Source organism: Brugia malayi (genome assembly GCF_000002995.4).
Source record: "Brugia malayi strain FR3 genome assembly, contig: Bm_v4_Chr3_scaffold_001, whole genome shotgun sequence".
Lineage (NCBI taxonomy): Eukaryota > Metazoa > Nematoda > Chromadorea > Rhabditida > Onchocercidae > Brugia > Brugia malayi.
The window spans coordinates 12,723,654-12,742,092 of NW_025062477.1; the positions used below are offsets into that span (position 1 = coordinate 12,723,654).

General features: G+C 22.4%; 1 protein-coding gene across 1 annotated transcript; it reads left to right on the plus strand.

Moving 5' to 3' along the window:
• Positions 1-385: 385 nt before the first annotated feature.
• Bma-fhod-1 (Formin Homology 2 Domain containing protein) lies at positions 386-16,641 on the plus strand (the record flags this gene model as incomplete). Its single annotated transcript, XM_043080978.1, has 25 exons — positions 386-2,211; positions 2,966-3,024; positions 3,195-3,262; positions 3,396-3,501; positions 4,240-4,334; positions 6,904-7,015; positions 7,295-7,413; positions 7,760-7,932; positions 8,467-8,607; positions 9,051-9,198; positions 9,351-9,473; positions 9,859-10,002; positions 10,327-10,479; positions 10,711-10,876; positions 11,207-11,329; positions 11,493-11,677; positions 12,619-12,738; positions 12,869-13,093; positions 13,413-13,532; positions 13,835-13,996; positions 14,201-14,391; positions 14,861-15,137; positions 15,741-15,861; positions 16,176-16,332; positions 16,596-16,641. 25 exons carry the CDS (start codon positions 386-388, stop codon positions 16,639-16,641), a joined length of 5,160 nt encoding a protein of 1,719 aa, XP_042936912.1.
• Between the last annotated feature and the right edge of the window lie 1,798 nt (positions 16,642-18,439).

Sequence of the window (18,439 nt, forward strand, 5' to 3'; positions counted from 1 at the left end):
AACCATTTAAATTTTTTTTTTTTAAAGTTTAACTTATATATAACTTTCAACGTATAAATCTCGTATAACTTATTTTGAGTAAAAATTTTAAAATGATTGAAAATTTTTGAAGTATTGAAATATTATTATTTACGTCAAATGTTTTTTTTTTTTTTTCCTTCCAAACGTTTCTTTTTTTACGTTTTATTTTTTTGTTTGTTTGTTTGTTTTTCAATGACTATTCTATATGTTTTTATTTTATTAATAGCTGGTGATATTAATTTCGAAAAAATATTCACTTCTAAACAGTCATACCTATATTTATTCAATTCAAATTTAAACGATTGCTGTTCTATTCATTCAAATAGCTATTAATGATTAATTGTCAACAACAACAACAACAATAATGACAAATAAATTAAATCACTATACTTCATCATATCCTAATCAACAATCAGTATTTAAAACTGAATTATCTGAAATTACCGATCAAAAAAGGCAAAATATTTTAAAGCCTTATGCTAATAGCAAATATCATCATTGTTTGACAAATTCATCATCGCATACTTTACGAAATTCTATTTTAAAAAATAAAAGTCAAAATATTGCAATTTCTGAAGCTGATGCATATCGTCCATGTGGTACTACTACTAATACTAATACTACTACTACCACTAATACTATTATCACTGATAATTTATCAACTATCAATACTACTCGATTACCATTAGCTGTGAAACCTTTACGTCAATATCAATTGAAAACGGAAAATTTGCATACTTCTGAAGAATATCAATGTAATAATACTGGTGCTACCATCTTATCATCATCATCATCATCACCATTATCATTATTATCATCACCATTATCAACACTATCATCATCATCATCATTACCACGAATAGCAAAAACTGTCCCATCATCATTATCAAAAAATCTATGCAAAACATTATCTGATAATTTTAGGCAAAATTCACAAACAATTTCCTCAAATGATATTATCAAGTCGAAATACAAATATGAAACACTGAATGATAATAATAACAATATTAATAGTAATAATGCACTGATGACGAAATTTTCACCTGAAATTAATTTCAATTCATTTAGCAATATGACAACATGTATAGCACGACCTATTTATTGTGATAATGAGATGATGAATGATAATGCAGGTGATAACACTGTATCATCATTACAAAAAGCAACAAATAATGTTCATCAAAGAACAATGAATGAAAATGAACCAAAATTAATGAAACATTTATTATCAAATGATCAATTCAATAATGATAATAATTCAATGATTGATATTAAATGGGAGAAAGGAAATTATGAAAATATAAAAAAAGAAATAAAAAATGATACAAATAAGAATTCAACTGTAAAATCAATTGTAAAAATTATTAAGCCAAGACGACGATTAACAATTGCATCTTCAACAATAAATGATTGGCCAATGATAAAAAATGTAGCATTTGAAAAAAATATTACAAATGGTTTAAATATAAATGAAAATAATCATTCATTCAAAAATAAAAATAGCCGAAGAGAATTACCAAAAAAACAGTGGTTTAGCTCATCAGTTGATGGACCACCAATTAAATCACAACAAATTAATGAAACTATAATTGATGATAATTTAACATGTAAACAACAATTTCATACAGCACATTTATCATCAGATAATAAGTTAGCAACAAATTCAATTCAAAAATCTATTATGTTAAAATATGATAGTAAACAAATTTCTAATAAACAAATGATTAAAACATCACCATCATCATCATCATCATCATTATCACAATTATCACAGCCATCACAGTTATCACAATTACCACCACCAAAACCCTCCAGAACTTATGAGGAAATGTTTACTAATTTATCACAAATGGAAAAATCAAAAGATAGCATAAAATTAGTTAAAAAATCAATGCGGAAAACTTGTCCAATTATTATGGGTAATACAAAAATGATTCCTCCCAAAATTTATCCTAGTAATTCAAGTAATGATGATAATGATAATGATAATCAGAATGATAATGATAATGATAATAGTAGTACTTTTGGTTTTGATGTTAATTTACATAAAAAAACGACTGATGCAGTAAAAAGTGATTCAAATGTTGAAACATCCGGTAAATGGCTTCAAACTCTTCATTTGCCGTGTGATTCATATTGTCCTCCGATAGATGAGGATGATTTGGCATTGTCAAACAATTATCACATAAGGTTTCTCTCTCTCTCTCTCTCTCTCTTTCTTTTTTGGCAATTTTTGAAATTTCACTTTATTTATTAATTTTTCTTTCTTTTTTTTTTATTTTAATTATTGTAATTGTTGTCTTTTTTATAATGCATATTATTTTATTAGCTGTTAATCTCTTAAATAGTCTTCCTAATCTGTATAAAGCAAGAAAAACGAAAAAATTTTTTATTTTCATATTTTAATTTGGTAGTAATGATTAATAGGGCATAAAATAAACAAATTTAAATATGTAAAGTAAAATGGAATACCTTCAAAGCATGTGATTTTTTTTTTCTTTTTTAATTTAACAGTTTTTTTTTTTTTTTTTTTTTTTTTGTATCGAATAAAATTAGCTAATAATTTATAATTTTATTAATAAATGGATTTTGTATAAATGTTATTGATAATACGATAAATTCGAATGATATGTAATAAATATTCTAGCATGTTTACTTGAAATAAGTTTAAAGAGTGGACAAATGAGGGGAGAAAAAAATGGAAGCAAAATAAGCATTTTAAGTTGAAACAATTTAAAATGTTTTAAAAACTTTTTCAAAGAAGTGAAAAATCTTTTTTTTTTTTTTTCTGAATAGAATTAAATGATTGATATTAATTGGATTAGATTTATTTTGTATTTAAAAATTTTAATCAGAAAAAAAATTATTTGAAATTTAATAAATAATTTACTTTATTTAAGAATTTTTATTTTTTCTTTTTTCTTTTCTTTCAAATACATTTCAGAAGGCGAAATAGTTTAGTGGTACGAACACAAACAGGTCTCAGAGTTAAAACAATAATTGGTATGAAGATTGATTTTGTTTTTTTTTTTTTTTTTCTTTTTCAATGTGAATTAATTTTAAAATTTTTTCAAATTTTTTAACCCAAATTTTTTGACCTAATAAATTTTTAAATTTTCTCAATTTATACAATGAAAAACAAAGAGCAAAGAAAAAGCAGTAATAATTTGCAGATAAATTGCTTAATTCAAATGGACGTGAACAACGAAGAGCTCTATTTTCATTGAAGCAAATTTTTCAAGTATTATTAAAATTTTCCTTTTTTTTTTCCAAAATTTGTAAATTTCTTTTTTTTGGAAAAGAAAAAAAATTTTTTTTTGAAAAATATTTTGTACTTTTATTTTTACTTAATATAATTAATAATTATTTTTAAGGATGATAAAGATTTGGTACATGAATTCGTACAAAATGGTGGTTTAGAATGTATGATTAAGCTTGGAAGGAAAGCTGATCAAAATCATCAAAATTACATCCTAAGAGGTAAAACTTATTTTGTATAAATATTTCAATCGCAGTAATTACTATTTGATATTAAATTTTAAATTAATATTTAACTAATTAATCGATAAGGATTTATTTATTATTATATTTAATAAATCATTATTGTTGTTATTATTAATTACTACTTATTATTATTGTTGTTATTATCACCATTATCAGTTATTGTCATTATCATTATCTAAATTAATTATCCAATGAATTATTAGTATTGCAATCTAATAAATCTAATATAATAAAATAAATTACCAATTAATATTTGAATTAATTAATACTATACTGTTTGTTGGAATTGAAAATACAGTAGCTTGCATTGTTCATTAAAGTTAGATTTTATTTTGTTTAAGGAATAATTAATTATAAATTTATTCTGAATATTAATCATGATGAAATCATAATTACAATTAAAATTATAATGCATGGACTTGTCAAATTCAAAAAAAAAAGAAATAAAAAAGGAAAATTTTCGAAAAGAAGCATAATTAATTGAAATAACTTTAAATTGATTTTTTTTTGATTAAACTTTTTTTCCTCTATCCTATTCTAATATATTTTGAATTTAACAGAATGGAATAAATTGAAGAAAAAAAAAAACGAAAAAGGAATTCTGGGAGAGAGTGAAAAAGATGAATAAATTTGACCTTTGAATTTTATGTTACTTTAATTTTACTTCAATGTCAAAGTTCAAGGATTCAAAGGTACACGTACGTTTAATTGTAGCATTAGGTCAAGTGATGTTGTACGTGGATGGTATGAATGGTATCATTGCTCATATTGAAACAATTCAATGGCTTTATGAATTACTTGATTCACCGGTTAGTCTCTCTAATACTTCAATTTTTTATTTTTTTTATTTTTTATCAAGAAAAAGTAAAAGTGAATTTTTTTTTTTAAGTTTTAAAAATAATCAATTAATTATTTCTAAATTTTATAAATTGCTAACTTTTTATGTAACAAATATTATTATAACAAATATTAGACGTATTTGTAAGATCAAAAATAAAAGAAACAAATAAAAAAAAATAAAAAATTATATTGCTTAAAATTTTTTTACAAAATCGTATTGTTAAAAATTTATTTTACCTAGGTAATGAATTCTGGGAGAGTGGAAAAGTTGAATAAATTTGACTTTTGAATTTTAAGATTTATTATAAAAAGCATTTAATTTTCTAAATTAATATTATTCTTTCCATTTATTCCTTCGAATAGCAAAATCAATATGACAAATAAATGAAAATTCTCTTTTTTCCATTATAAATAATAAATTAAAATGAATTAAAAAGAAAGTTGAAAAAAAATTTTGTTAATTTTTGCACTAACAAAATATTTGCACCTTTAACTTTTCACTAATTTTGATATTATTTTTTAAAATAAATAGTTGTGACTTATTGAAATAGATGAAGTTTAAATTTTTGATTAATAAGGGATTTAAAATCTTTTTCAAAATTTTCCTTTTGGTACTTTGATTAATATTTATTTATTCATCTTGCTTCAATAAATTTGACATGGTAAGGATTTGTTCAAAATTTTTTTTTTTTGAAAAATTTTTAAATCCTTTAAATATATGAAAATAAGTTATTATATGCTTAATTTCCTTCTTTTTTGATTTCTTTTGTCTATTCTATATTAATTTTAAAATTAATTCTAGTATAAGCGATGTTTAAATCGTTTTTAAATATTTTGTTTGCTCCTAAAAATCATTGTCCTTTTTTGTTTAGTTTGAAATAATTTTAGGAAAAATATTTGCTCGTCAAATATTTTTTAATAATTCGATTTGTATTTTTTAATTCATTAAAATTCGAAAATTCATGTTTTATATTTATAATTCTCTTCTAAATGTTGCTTGTTTGTTGATTTATAAATTGAATTTGTGAAAATTACAAAAGATAACATTTTATCATTAATGAAGATGAAAGAGAGATGCTAACAATCCCATTAATTATGTTAATGTTACAAATTTTAATAAATTAATAAATAAATTATATGACATATATAAGTGACAATAATTTATCACAAATGTATTTTCATAATAATTTATAAATTTTATTAATTTATTTCAAAAGAAACTTTGAATTATTTTATCTCTTTAAATCGTTGTTTTCTTCGTTATAATTTGTGTTGCTTCATTAATTAGCCAATTTATAATTCCATTTATTTGTAATTCATTTTAGTATGTCATAAACTGCTTAAAAATATAGAAATTCTGAAAATTTATTCTAAAAAAAAAAAAAACGAAAGTAAGTATTGAAATAAATATGGAGAAAAAAAAAGAATAAATAATGAATTAGAAACAAATTAATTATGCCTTTATTTTTATTCATTTTATTATCACATAATTTTGTTTTTTGTTTTTTTTTTTTTTTTTAAATTTATTTTTCTTTTAGGTTTTAAATTACTTTATTTTTTTGTTATTATAATTTTAAAAAAAAGAAAAAGAAAAATGAATGTTTGCAGAATATTATTATTAACCCATTTGTTATGCTCTGAAATGAATTTCATTTCGAGCCGATTGGGTAAGCAATATGTTCACATATGATGGCGCTTTTGTCAATTTTATTAAATTTTATTATTCTCTCTTTTCCTTTTCACCTTTCTCTCTACCTCTCTCTCTCTCTCTCTCCCTCTCTTCTTTATTTTCATGTTAAATTTTTTATTGTTTCCTGTTTTTTCTTGAATGAAATTATTGCATGTTCTTTTCATTCGTTTTTTTCCTTATTTTGTTTGTTTGATAAATATCAAAATTAAAATTATAAGTGACAAAATTATTAAAATAACCAAAAAATTGTTAACATTTTTTTTTCCTTTGCTTTCTTTAATAATTAATTTTAGTTTGAAAATGATTAAAAATGAAAAAGTAAGTTTTACAATTTCAAATGCAATTGTTTAAAAATTTGAAGATTTGAATTTTTTTCAAAATATACAAAAAACAATTATTATTTTTCATAATTAATAAATTATTATTTATTAATAATTTCCACATATTTCAATGCTAGCACTTAAATCTTTTAAATTCAGTGAAAAGTAACAAATATTACGAATAACAATTCTTTTTTTTACAAATCTTTAAATTTATTCTAATGCAATAAGAAAACGAAATACAATTCTCGCAAGCATTGCTTCCTTAATTACTTTTAGTCATTTTTTTAAAAAAAAAAAAAAAGACAGAAAGTTTAAAAATTCTTTTCTGATTTGATTTCTAAATAATAATAATATTTAATTAGATTTAAATAAAAATAAAAAGTTAGCATAAGTTGACTGATATAGTAAAAATGGAGTTTATTTGAAAATAATGCAGTGCTAATTTGTTTTTCTTTATTATTTTGCTTATCAGATATGATTATTTTGAATCATTTTTATCACTTTAATAATTCAAATTAATTTCAGTATCGATTGGTGGTGAAAACAGCATTAAAATTATTATTGGTATTTATTGAATATACTGATCATAATGCACTTCTGTTAATGACTGCTGTTACAAATATCGACAAAGCTAATAGTATTTTTATTTTTGTTAAAATTATTAACCATAAATTCTTAGAAATAAATTAATTTTTATTAATTTTTAGTCTAAATTAGTAGGATAAAAATAATCATAAATTAATTAATAACATAAATTTCTCTATTTTTTCTTACTTCCATTTGAAATTTTCTTTAATGATACTTCTTTTGTTTTCTTTTTTGAAAATTTAAATTTAATTAAGCCTTTTTCTTTTTCTTTTTTTTTTTTTTTTTTTTTTTTTTTGTTTCAAAAATTAACATTTTTATTTGAAATTAGATCGACCAGATTGGTATGCATTAATGAGAGTACTTAATGAAAAAGATGCTAATGATGTTGAAATGCTTACATATGGTATGACTGTTATTAATAAAACACTAAATGGTGTCGCTGATCAGGTAAATTAAATTACATATATAATTAAAATTGAAATTAAATTATATTTTTCTTTTGAAATTAGAAATTAAAAGTGAAATTTTTGTTGAATTGAAATGAGAAAGAAGAAAAAATAACATTGTATTCTAAATGAAATAAAAAAAAACAAACAAACAAACCGAACATAAAAGCAAATATTTGCGAAAACTTTCGTTTTTTTTTATTAAATTTTCTTAGTGCATTAAATCAAATTTAAAAAAATGAATCAAAAAATTGATCGTGATTAAATTGCATGAAATAATTAAAAGATATAATTAGAAAAAAAAAAAAAAGGGGTGGAAAATTATTAAAATATTGATTTAATTTTAGGATACATATTATGATCTCGTTGATTCGCTTGAATCACAAGGTTTAGAAGATTCAATGCGACATATGCTAAAATTTGATCATAAAGATCTCAAAGATCAATGTAAATTATATGAAAAAGTATTGAAGCAAGAAGATGAAGCAGAAAGTAGTGATGAAAGTATTGTTAAAATGAGGTATCAATTAAATTTTATCTTTTTTTTTTCAATTTATTTATTATAGTTCTAGTTTTTTATTTTTTTTTTTTTCTTTATGTGTTAATATAGTGAAATTTTATTTTATTGTATTATTTTTGCTGGAATTGAATAAATAAATTTGAATAAATTTTATTAGTTATATTCAACTTTTATTACTCAAATAATTTGATATAAGATTTAATTATTGTGAGAATTATGAGAATTTTTTCTTTTCTTTCCTTTTCCATATTACTAAGCAATTTTTTAGTGCATTAATTTGTCTGCTTTTTTTTTTTCTCTCCAATGTATAAGATATAATAATCGTAATAATATCTAAATAGTTGTATTAATTATTGTACCCTCATTATTATTACCATTATTATTTATTACCAATATTATTATTATTATGATTATTACCATTATTATTTATTACTATTATTATTATTATTTATTCTTGTTATTATTATTATTATTACTGCTGTTATTACTATATTATTATTATTATTAATTATTTGATAAAAATCGTTGTTTTAGGGCGCAAACAGCATCACCGATTGTTGTTGATCGTAGAACAGCAATGCGCCGTCGACATCAGGAATCATTAGCCCGGCAACAGGAACATTATAATTTTCATAAGATTAACTCTGTAAATAATAATGTTGAAAAATTTGAATTGTAAGTTTTTGAAAATAAGCTTTTTCTTAGGCAAAAAAAATTTTATCAAATTTCAAAAATAAAATTTTATCAAATTTCAAAAATAAAAAAAATAAAAAAAACAAAAAATAAAAAAAGTCAGGTTTTGTCGATAGTTTAGCTTATAATATAAATAAATGATGCTAAAATTACAATTTAATTTTCTAAAAATTAAACAATTATTTATTAAAGCTAGCACAAAGATAAATCATATTGAGTTTATGGTCCAATTTTTCATTGGTTTCCTTTTTTTATGTTTATATCTCAATGTTGTTTTCATTAATTCATTTTAACAATGTTTTTTCTTTTTCTTTTGTTTGTTTAATTTACTACTGGCGCAATTGTCCAAAAAAAAAAAAGCAGAAAAGGAAAAAAAAACTTGCCATGCATTTATAATAATTTCTTTTTTTTTTTTTTTTTTACAGATCTAAAACAAATACTACTGATAAAATTGTTAATGGTACTAATGGTACAACAAATGATATTATTAATATTGAAACATCAAAAGTAATACCACCATGGCGAAGGAAAGTTTATGAAGTTGAATCAAAGCTGAAAAATAATAATAATACAGTCAGTTACTGGTAAAACTTTCATCAAAAAAAAAAAAAAAAAATGGGCAAAATTAATGGGGAAAATTTTCCTTTTTTTATTTTTTTTTTTTCGTTTACAAATTTAAGTTTTATTCTATGTATAATTAATAGTAAACAATTTATCCTTTCTAGAATGTAACGGTAAATGAGATGAGCGAACAATTATCAATAAAACAATCTCCAATGGCATCAATAAATTTGATTGAAAAAAATTTAACGAATAATGATGAAAATGTAAAACCTGACGAGAAACCGGTTTGACATTTCCTTTTTTTTTTATCTTTTTTTTTTTTTTTCTTTTAATGAAAGAGTTATTAATAATAAAACTTTGCAATTCTCAGTAATTAAATATGATAAATTGCTATTAATGTACTATTTTTTTTTTTTTTTTTTTACATATATAATTAATTACCTTCAAGAAAAAAAATCAATTTTTCTAAAAATTGAAAATATTGGAGAATAATAATATTAGAAATACCATAATTGAGTTTAACTCAATATACGTGTAAAGAATTAAACGTACGTTAAAGCAGATAAGATGAAAAGTTTTGAAATGTTGAATAAATTTAAATATAAGTTTTTTAAATGAAAAAACTTAATAATATTACATAAATAATATAATTAGTTAGTTGTTTTTTAGGTTCGAGCACCTCCACCATCATTTCCTTCTACACTTTTCTCACCAACCGAAAATAAAACAATGGAATTTCCGGAACCAACTAAAAATGAACCAGAAAAAATATCAGAATCAAAAAGGATAGTATCGTCACCTACAAAAGCAAAAGTATGAAATTTTTTAATATCTATAAAAAAATTTTGAAATAAAATTTTTAAAACATCACACTTTGGAATTTTTTTCAAAAAGAAAAAAAAAAGGAATCTTTTCAAAATAATTTTTATTACAAAATATGTGAATAATTAATGATTTAAAATAAAACAGAAAAAAGGAAAAGAGAAACAAGAAAAAAAAGAAAAAATTATATTTTAACTTCATACAACTACTGTTAATTTTGTATAAAATTTTAAATTAAAACTACAAGAATTGTTATTATTCATCAATAAATTATACTTTACCTTAAATAATTATATATAAATTAATTAATTTTAGGTAATCAATGATAATGATGATGATGATAATGATGATGCTACAACTGGTGGTAATGTATTTGCGGCACAGTTACGTCGTCGTGCGCTTAAACGTGAACAAAACGCTGCATTATTTGAGCCAAAACAGGATGAAGCAGAAATACAATGGAAAAAAGTTTGCTTTTTTTAAATTAAATAAAATTTTAAATCAAAAAAAAAAAAAAAAGAAATCTCTTTGATAAGACATTTTTGAGTTAATAGTGATATGAATTTGTAAATATATTAATTAAAGGAAATTTAATTTTACAGTTAACTTTTTAAAATTTTAATTATGGTAAATTATTTAAAAGGTATAATGAATTGTTTTATTACTCTTATATTTCTCTCTTCCTTTCTTCTTTTCTAGGCTGCTGAAAATTTTAAATCGAAACCATTAATTATCAATGATTTGGATTTTTCGGAATTTCATAAAGATGAATTTGAGCAAGATCCATTAGTAATGGCTCGTTTAGCAGCAATAGCTCAGGAGAAAGGCCTAATTCCAGGTGCTAGCAGTAGTAGCATTCCACCAGGTAATAAATTATCATATCAATTTGAAATTTAATTTTTAACTTAACAATCCATTTTGTGATTAATGAAATTAAAAAAAAACCTTAAAATTTTATTCTTGTTAAGATGTTGAAGATACTTTATAGAAGATAACGGAATATATTTATATTGTAAGCCTTTATTTTAACCTAAATTTAATTTATAACATGCTAATCTTTAGACAATCATTCTAAGAAATAAAATTCTACTTCGAAATTCACAGTTTTTTTGTGCGAATTAACTTAATCTCTTCACTTTTTAAAAATTATGAGATTTTTTAATTTAATTTAGTTGTAATTCAATTTATTTTTTAGCACCTGAAAGAGGACCACCGCCAGCACCACCTTTATTACCTGGTGCACCAGGTGCACCTCCACCACCACCTTTTTTGTCACCAAATGGTGGTCTAAATCAAAAAGGTCGTGATCCAAGTCCAGGTGAATAATTTTTTTTTAATTTAAAATTTTTGAAATAATTTTAGTGTATAAATATTCACTTCAGATTAATGTAGTCAATAAACTCACAAATGGAAATTTTCAAAAAAAAAAAAAAAAATAATTTTTGAACTATCAAAATTAGTTCACATGAATGAATATTTAGTACCACCGGTATCAAAAACTGGTACACTAAAATTACATTGGAAACCTGCACAAGCTGAACTACCACCGGTACCATCATTGAGAAATAAGGGAACATTCTGGCATAAACTTGATTTACCACAAATTGATGCCAAAAAGTTGGTTCAATTATTCGAGCAAAAAACCAAGGAAATTCCTGCTGTTAAGGTAAACTTTATTTAAAATTTAACTCTTTAATTATTTCATTTTCTTATGTTCTCAAATACTTCTAATGGTAATTATATAACAAATAATAACAGTGAATGATTGCAAAAAAAAAAAAAAATCAAATGAAAATTTTTCTCCAAATATTTTATATAATTTAAAATTTTTCATTCATTTTCTTCAATGGATATATTTTTAAATTTTGTTCAATCCTTATAATATATCAAAAAATTTAATTACATTTAAATTTTGTCAGCTTTTTTTTCACTAACTTTTATTTCTTCCTTAATTTGTTTATGATGACTTTTTTTTCTTGCTTAGCTGATAGCATTCAAATTTTGTGATTTTTTCAAAAAAAGAAAAAAACCCTTAGGATGTCCTAGATTTTCGGCATTTATGATTGTATCTTCCGGTTCAATAACGAATATAGTTTGCGCAATATTATGGATCGAATAATGAATATAGGTGCGGAGTGTCACGATTGAATAGTAAATATAGTTACATGGAGTATTCCGCTTAAATAATGAATATAGTTCTGCGGAGTATTTCTGTTGTATAATAAATGTAATTAGTCGTGCGGAGTGTCACGGTAGAATAATAGCACTGTTGTGCGGAATATTACGTTGAATAATGAATATAATTAGTCGTGCGGAGTGTCACAGTTGAATAGTTGCACGATCGTGCGGAATATTACATTTAATAATGAACGTATTTCATATTTTTCCGTTCTTATTTTAAAGAAGAAGTTAGCAAATGTTGATACATTTTCCGCTTCCTCTCTACTTCTATTTATTACGTTTTATATTTCCTTCTTTCTCTCTACTATTTTGTTATGTTCTATAAATAATAACAAAAAAAAAATTTCATGAATTTTTACTACAATTTTAATAAGAAATAATTGGAAGAATGATTTTTAAATAATGTTTGTTTAAATTTTTTTTTAGCGGCTCAATGGTGAACATCGGGCGCAAATTCTTCAAGTGCTACCTTTAAAACGATCACAAGCAATCAATATTGGTTTAACTAAATTACCACCAATAAGTGTTATTCCAACTGCTATTATGGTAATAATACCAAACATTTATCATTTCTTATCTTACTTTTATCAACTTTTTTGTTTTTCCAAAAAATTAAAATAAAAGTTGAAAATAAATAAATAATAAAATGAGCATAAATATTAATGAAAACTTTTAGAAATTCGATTCACTGGTACTAAATAAAGAGGGTATTGAAAAAATTCTTACTACAATGATGCCAAATCCAGCGGAAATTGAGCAAATTGAGTTAAAAGTTGCGGAACATCCGGATATGCCGCTAGGTCAAGCGGAACAATTTCTTCTTAAACTTGCGCAAATACCATGCTTGTTGGAAAGGCTGAGACTTTGGATTTTTACATTGGACTATAAAAATTGTGAAAAAGTGCGAGAAATTTTGTGTTTCTTCTTTTTTTTGCTTTTCTTCATAAAATTTATTAGAAATTTGAAATTTTAGGAACTTAAATTTCTTTTGAAATTTAAAACTTTTTTACTTAATGACAAGTTAGCATAATGTTAATTAAATGATTCGTGATAATATTTATGTTTTATCCTTCTTTTTTTTTGGCAATTTTTAATCTAATTTACTTTTCCTTTCCTTTTTTTTTTGGCTTTTTTCATTCATTAATTATAAATTCAAGAATAATTTTGTATTATCAAAATGAAATTTCTCTGATATCTTTTTTTGATTTTTCTTTTTTAAGGATATCGCAGAACCATTAATGGATTTACAATTAGCAATGAAAGAAGTTGAAGAATCGAAAACATTTCGTACTGCTATGGGAATGTTATTAATAATTGGAAATACATTGAATGGAACTAATGTAATTTATTTTGAATGAAATAAATTAAAGTGAATTATGAAAATGGATTAAGTGGAAAACTTGAAAAGAAATAATTCAAATTTTCTAATCGTATTTTTATTTGTTTTAAAAATTTCTTTGCTAAAAAAAATTTTTTTAATTGAAAGTATTTACAATATTTTTATTTTATTTTTTATTTTTAAAGATATTTATTTCATAACTTTAGCATTATTCATATTCTTTTAAATTTCACATGTAAAAATATCAAATTTTTTTTTTTTAATTTTATTTGAAATTAAAACTTTGGTTATTTTTTTTTACAGATTAAAGGTTTTCAATTGGATTATTTAAGTAAAGCATCTGAAGTAAAGGATCCGGTTTATAAGCATACGTTAACATATCATTTAGCCGAATATATGATTGAGCATTGTTCAGATGGAACCGATTTATATTCCGAATTTGGTGCTGTTGCACGTACTGCTAGGGTGAAATTTTTATTTTTTTTTTGTCTCCCTCTCTCTCTCTCTGTCTCTCTCTATTTGTTTTAAAATTTTCAATTTGATCGAAAATTTAGTCAAATTAAAATTATTTATAATTTATAAAGAGTAATATAAATATATGCATGATATAATGTTTTAATTTAAATTGAAATCAAATTTAAACCTTTTTTTTTCCTTCTTTGTTTTTAGTTCGATTACGATGAATTGGAGTCAAATTTAAAGAAATTAGAGCATGATTGTAAAGCATCATGGGGTTATTTAGCTAAAATTAGCAAAAATGATAGCTCATCATCAATGAAACAAAAGATAAATGATTATTTAAATGATGTAGCACAACGAATTCATCAACTTAAAGCAATTTATCGAATTGCTTTTAACAGGTTAGTAATCAACGGAAATATTTTTTGTATTTTTTTTATTTTATAATTTAACATAATTGATATTTATTAATAATTTTTCTATGCATTTCTATCTTGCTTTTTATCTTATCATTGCATGCTAAAATGAATTTTGCAAGTTTTTTTTTTTTTTTTTACGATTTATTAAAATTTTTCGATGTCTTATCAAAGAAAAAAACGAAATTTTGGTATCTTATCGAAATTTCATTTATCATGTTAAATTATTAAAATAAAAGAATAAATTTTATAATTATCATCTTGTCAAAAATTTTTACAAATATTTTTAATTAAAAAAAAAATGTTATTTACAAAATTTTTGTAAATTATACAAATGATTTTCTTTTCTTTTTTTTTTTTTTTTGAAATTTTTTTTTAAGAAATTCTTTGTTTTATTTCTTTTTTTAATTAATTATTTAATTGATTAAAACAAAAAATTTCGCTAATTTTATAGATGGCATGCATTTTTGCTCTTTTTTGGCTATAGTATTCATGAAGTACCAACATTAAAGCCAATGAATGTTTTCAAAATGGTTAACGAATTTGCGCTAGAATATCGTACCACACGTGATAAAATTTTACAACAACGGAAACGATTAGCTGATAAACGTGAACGTAATAAAACACGTGGTAAGATATGGGCATTAGAAAATGGTCAAAATGATAATAAAGATGGCATGGAATTGAATGGTAACTTAAAGCGTACACCAATACAAATGAATGCTGAACAGGTTAGTTAGTAATAATTAAAAATTATTTTAATTATGTACTACATTTTTATGTTTTAAAAATTAAAATTAATCCAAAATTTATATGACATTTTTCTCTTTTTTTTTTTTTTTTTTATTTACAATTTATTTTGTGACAGATTAATAATGATTAAAAACATTTTACATATTGGAATTGTATGCTACATGCTGCATTTTTATGCTTGAAATAATCCAAAATTTTATTTTCCTTTCATAATTTACAATTTATCTTTATTAGACTTATTTCATTATTTAATGCAACTAATGGGATTTATATTAATTAGTACCAAATCATGCATTTATTTATTAATCAATTTATTCTATTAATTAGATCTAATCGATTAGGCATTAAATTTTTTTGCTACTAGTATGATAACTTTTAGTTTCTCTTTTACTTTTGTTTTTTTTAGAAAAAAAAAAAGATTTTTAACTTTATGTTTGTTAGCTATTTATGTAGGAATAAATTGCTCGATATCAAAAAGCATTTGATTTTCTTGCTATCAGTTTTTGCTACAGAATTTTAAAATATATGTGAAGTATTGATTGATTTAAATTATCAGTTAAGTTTTTTGTTTATAATTTAAGCGACATGAAGCAATGTCACGTATGCTAACTGGCGGAAACAATGATGATACATTAAAAAGGACACGAGGAAAGCCTACAGTTGAACGATCACCTGCTGATATCATTTCAAGTCAACGAGAAAGTATGCTTTTTTTTATGCTAATTTATTAATTTTAAAAATACGATACACATTGATAGTTGGAGAATTTTTTCATATCACTATTTAATCAGTAATAAATATCGATTAATTAAAAAGATAAATGAATTAAAAGTAATAATGTCTCTTATATTAATAATAAAATATTTTTATATTGATGGAATGTAAAAATAAGATATATTATTTATAAAATTAATAGTAAGAATTAGTAAAATAAAATACATTAATAGTAAAATAATAAAACAAAAAAAAAAAAAAAATAGGAAGTAAAATACGATTATAATTTCGAGTATTTATAGTGCTAAGATCAGTTGGACGTTTAACTGATTCCGGAAGTCCTGGCCAGGAATCACCGGATGATGAAATTCTTGATGGTCTTGTAAAAGCAGCAACAATTCAAACGGAACCACGTGATCATCGTCGTAGAGCTAGGCAATTTAATCGCAAATCTTGCAAGTTTTTTTTTTTTTCTTTCTAGAAAATAACTTCAAAGATTTTTAATTATTCTCAACAAATGTTATGAAATTTTCAAATATTTTATCATTAATAAATTTTACTGATTAAAAAAAAGAAAAACATTTTTAATTTAACTATATGAAACTATTCAATCATGATTATTTTATTTAATTTAATTGCAATTTAATTATAATTATTAAGTTTTAATTTTGATCGAATCATACACATATAATATATAATTATAAAATTTTAATTAATTGCAGATTTGATCATGAAACTTCTTATGCTTCATTTGCTAGGGTGAATTGAAAAATTAAAAGATACATATTATTATTTCAATTTTTTTATTTTTATTCAATTACTATTATTCAATTTTCGAATTATATTATATGAACTTACTTTATTCCAATGTGTAATTAAACAATGATATATAAAAATATATAATATATAAAATATAAGTATAAAGCTCTAATTAACCACAAATTTAAATTCCAATTAACTACAAATAATTAAACTATGAGTGTAAATCTTTTTTTCGTTCATTTTCAATTATCTATCCACTTATTTTCAGTGAGGCGTACTCGAACACTAAAACTTGTTGATGATCAATCTAGTAGCACAGTTACAACTGTCTAAAATTTGAAATGTTTAAATTTTATTTCACATTAAATCATTATTGCTCCCTATTTACAGATAATTTTTTTTTTCTTCTGCTCGAAAAAAAAAGTGATAATTCGAAAACGAAAATAATACTTGAAATTTGCTATTATCAATTATCACTGTTTGTATATCATCATCAATTAGAATCCAAATTTTAAACACTAGCAATATTGATTAGCAGTAAATAGTTGTCAGCAACAACTTTTTCATGTTTAAAAATTAGCACTGATTAATTTAAGCAAAGAATAAAAATTTAACTAATATATGTAAAAAGAAAATGATCATTTTCTAATTTTAAGAAAATATCTGTCTATTGCAATTATTTGCATTCTGTTAAAACTTACTTCTCCTCGTTGAATTAGTTTAAATGTAGAAACATAAGAGTAAAATTAAATTTAATGCCATTCCTTCTAACAGAGCAATTGCGCCTATCGTTTTTCTTTCCTTTTTTTTTTTTTTTCTTTTGAATGCTTTCTTTTCAACAAACAAATTAGAAAAAGAAAAAATTCCTGGAATAAATTCCCGAAGCAAACGGGTCTTTTCTCTTGCGCCTTCTCTTTTACTATAATTTTCCCGTATGTTTCTCGAAATTAAATACCAAATGACTTTTCCTCTTTTTTTTTGCATATGTTTTGCTGTATGTAAATTGCTATATATGTTGTAGCTGTTTTTGATATATAATATCGTTTAAATCTTTTTTTTTTTTTTTTTTTTTTTTTTTGTTGATATTTTTCAACTTAACTCATTATAAAATTATTTATGCATGTAATTGTGATAAAATGATAAATCCTTTCAATCAAATGATATGATATAGTAGTTCTGATTAAAAAAATATTACAATTACCATTTCTGAGATCAATATTTGCATTCTTGAAGACACGTACAGAAAAAAGTGAAAAAATAGAATCCATTTTTAGAAAAAAAAAAATGATTGAATATATTAAATAATTGAATGAAATTACAGAATGTTAGATTAGAATACATAATGTCATCTTGTTGACAATTAAGATTAACTATCAGATATTGGATATTATGAAGTCAACAGATGGATGATTCACATATTGTCCTCATTTCCTATTTTACCATTTATTTTAATTTGAAGTATAAAGTTAAGATATTGATAGAATAAATATATGTTATTATAATTTTATATAGTGTCATCCTATTACCTTCTTATCTTGTATATTCATTAAATTTAAATTATAACCATTAATGAAAATGAACGTACTGTGGCTCATTCATTCATTTTAGTTTGTGTATTTTGATATACATATGAATTCATGTGATAGATAAGTTTTTTGATCATAACTTTGCAATCTAAACAGCGATTCAGTCATCAATCAATGCTATAAAACAATAATATATAAGTATAAAGAACAAAAAAATGATCTGATTAACGAATTAAACAAGTTACTCAATAGCTTATTTCAACAATATACAAAACTTC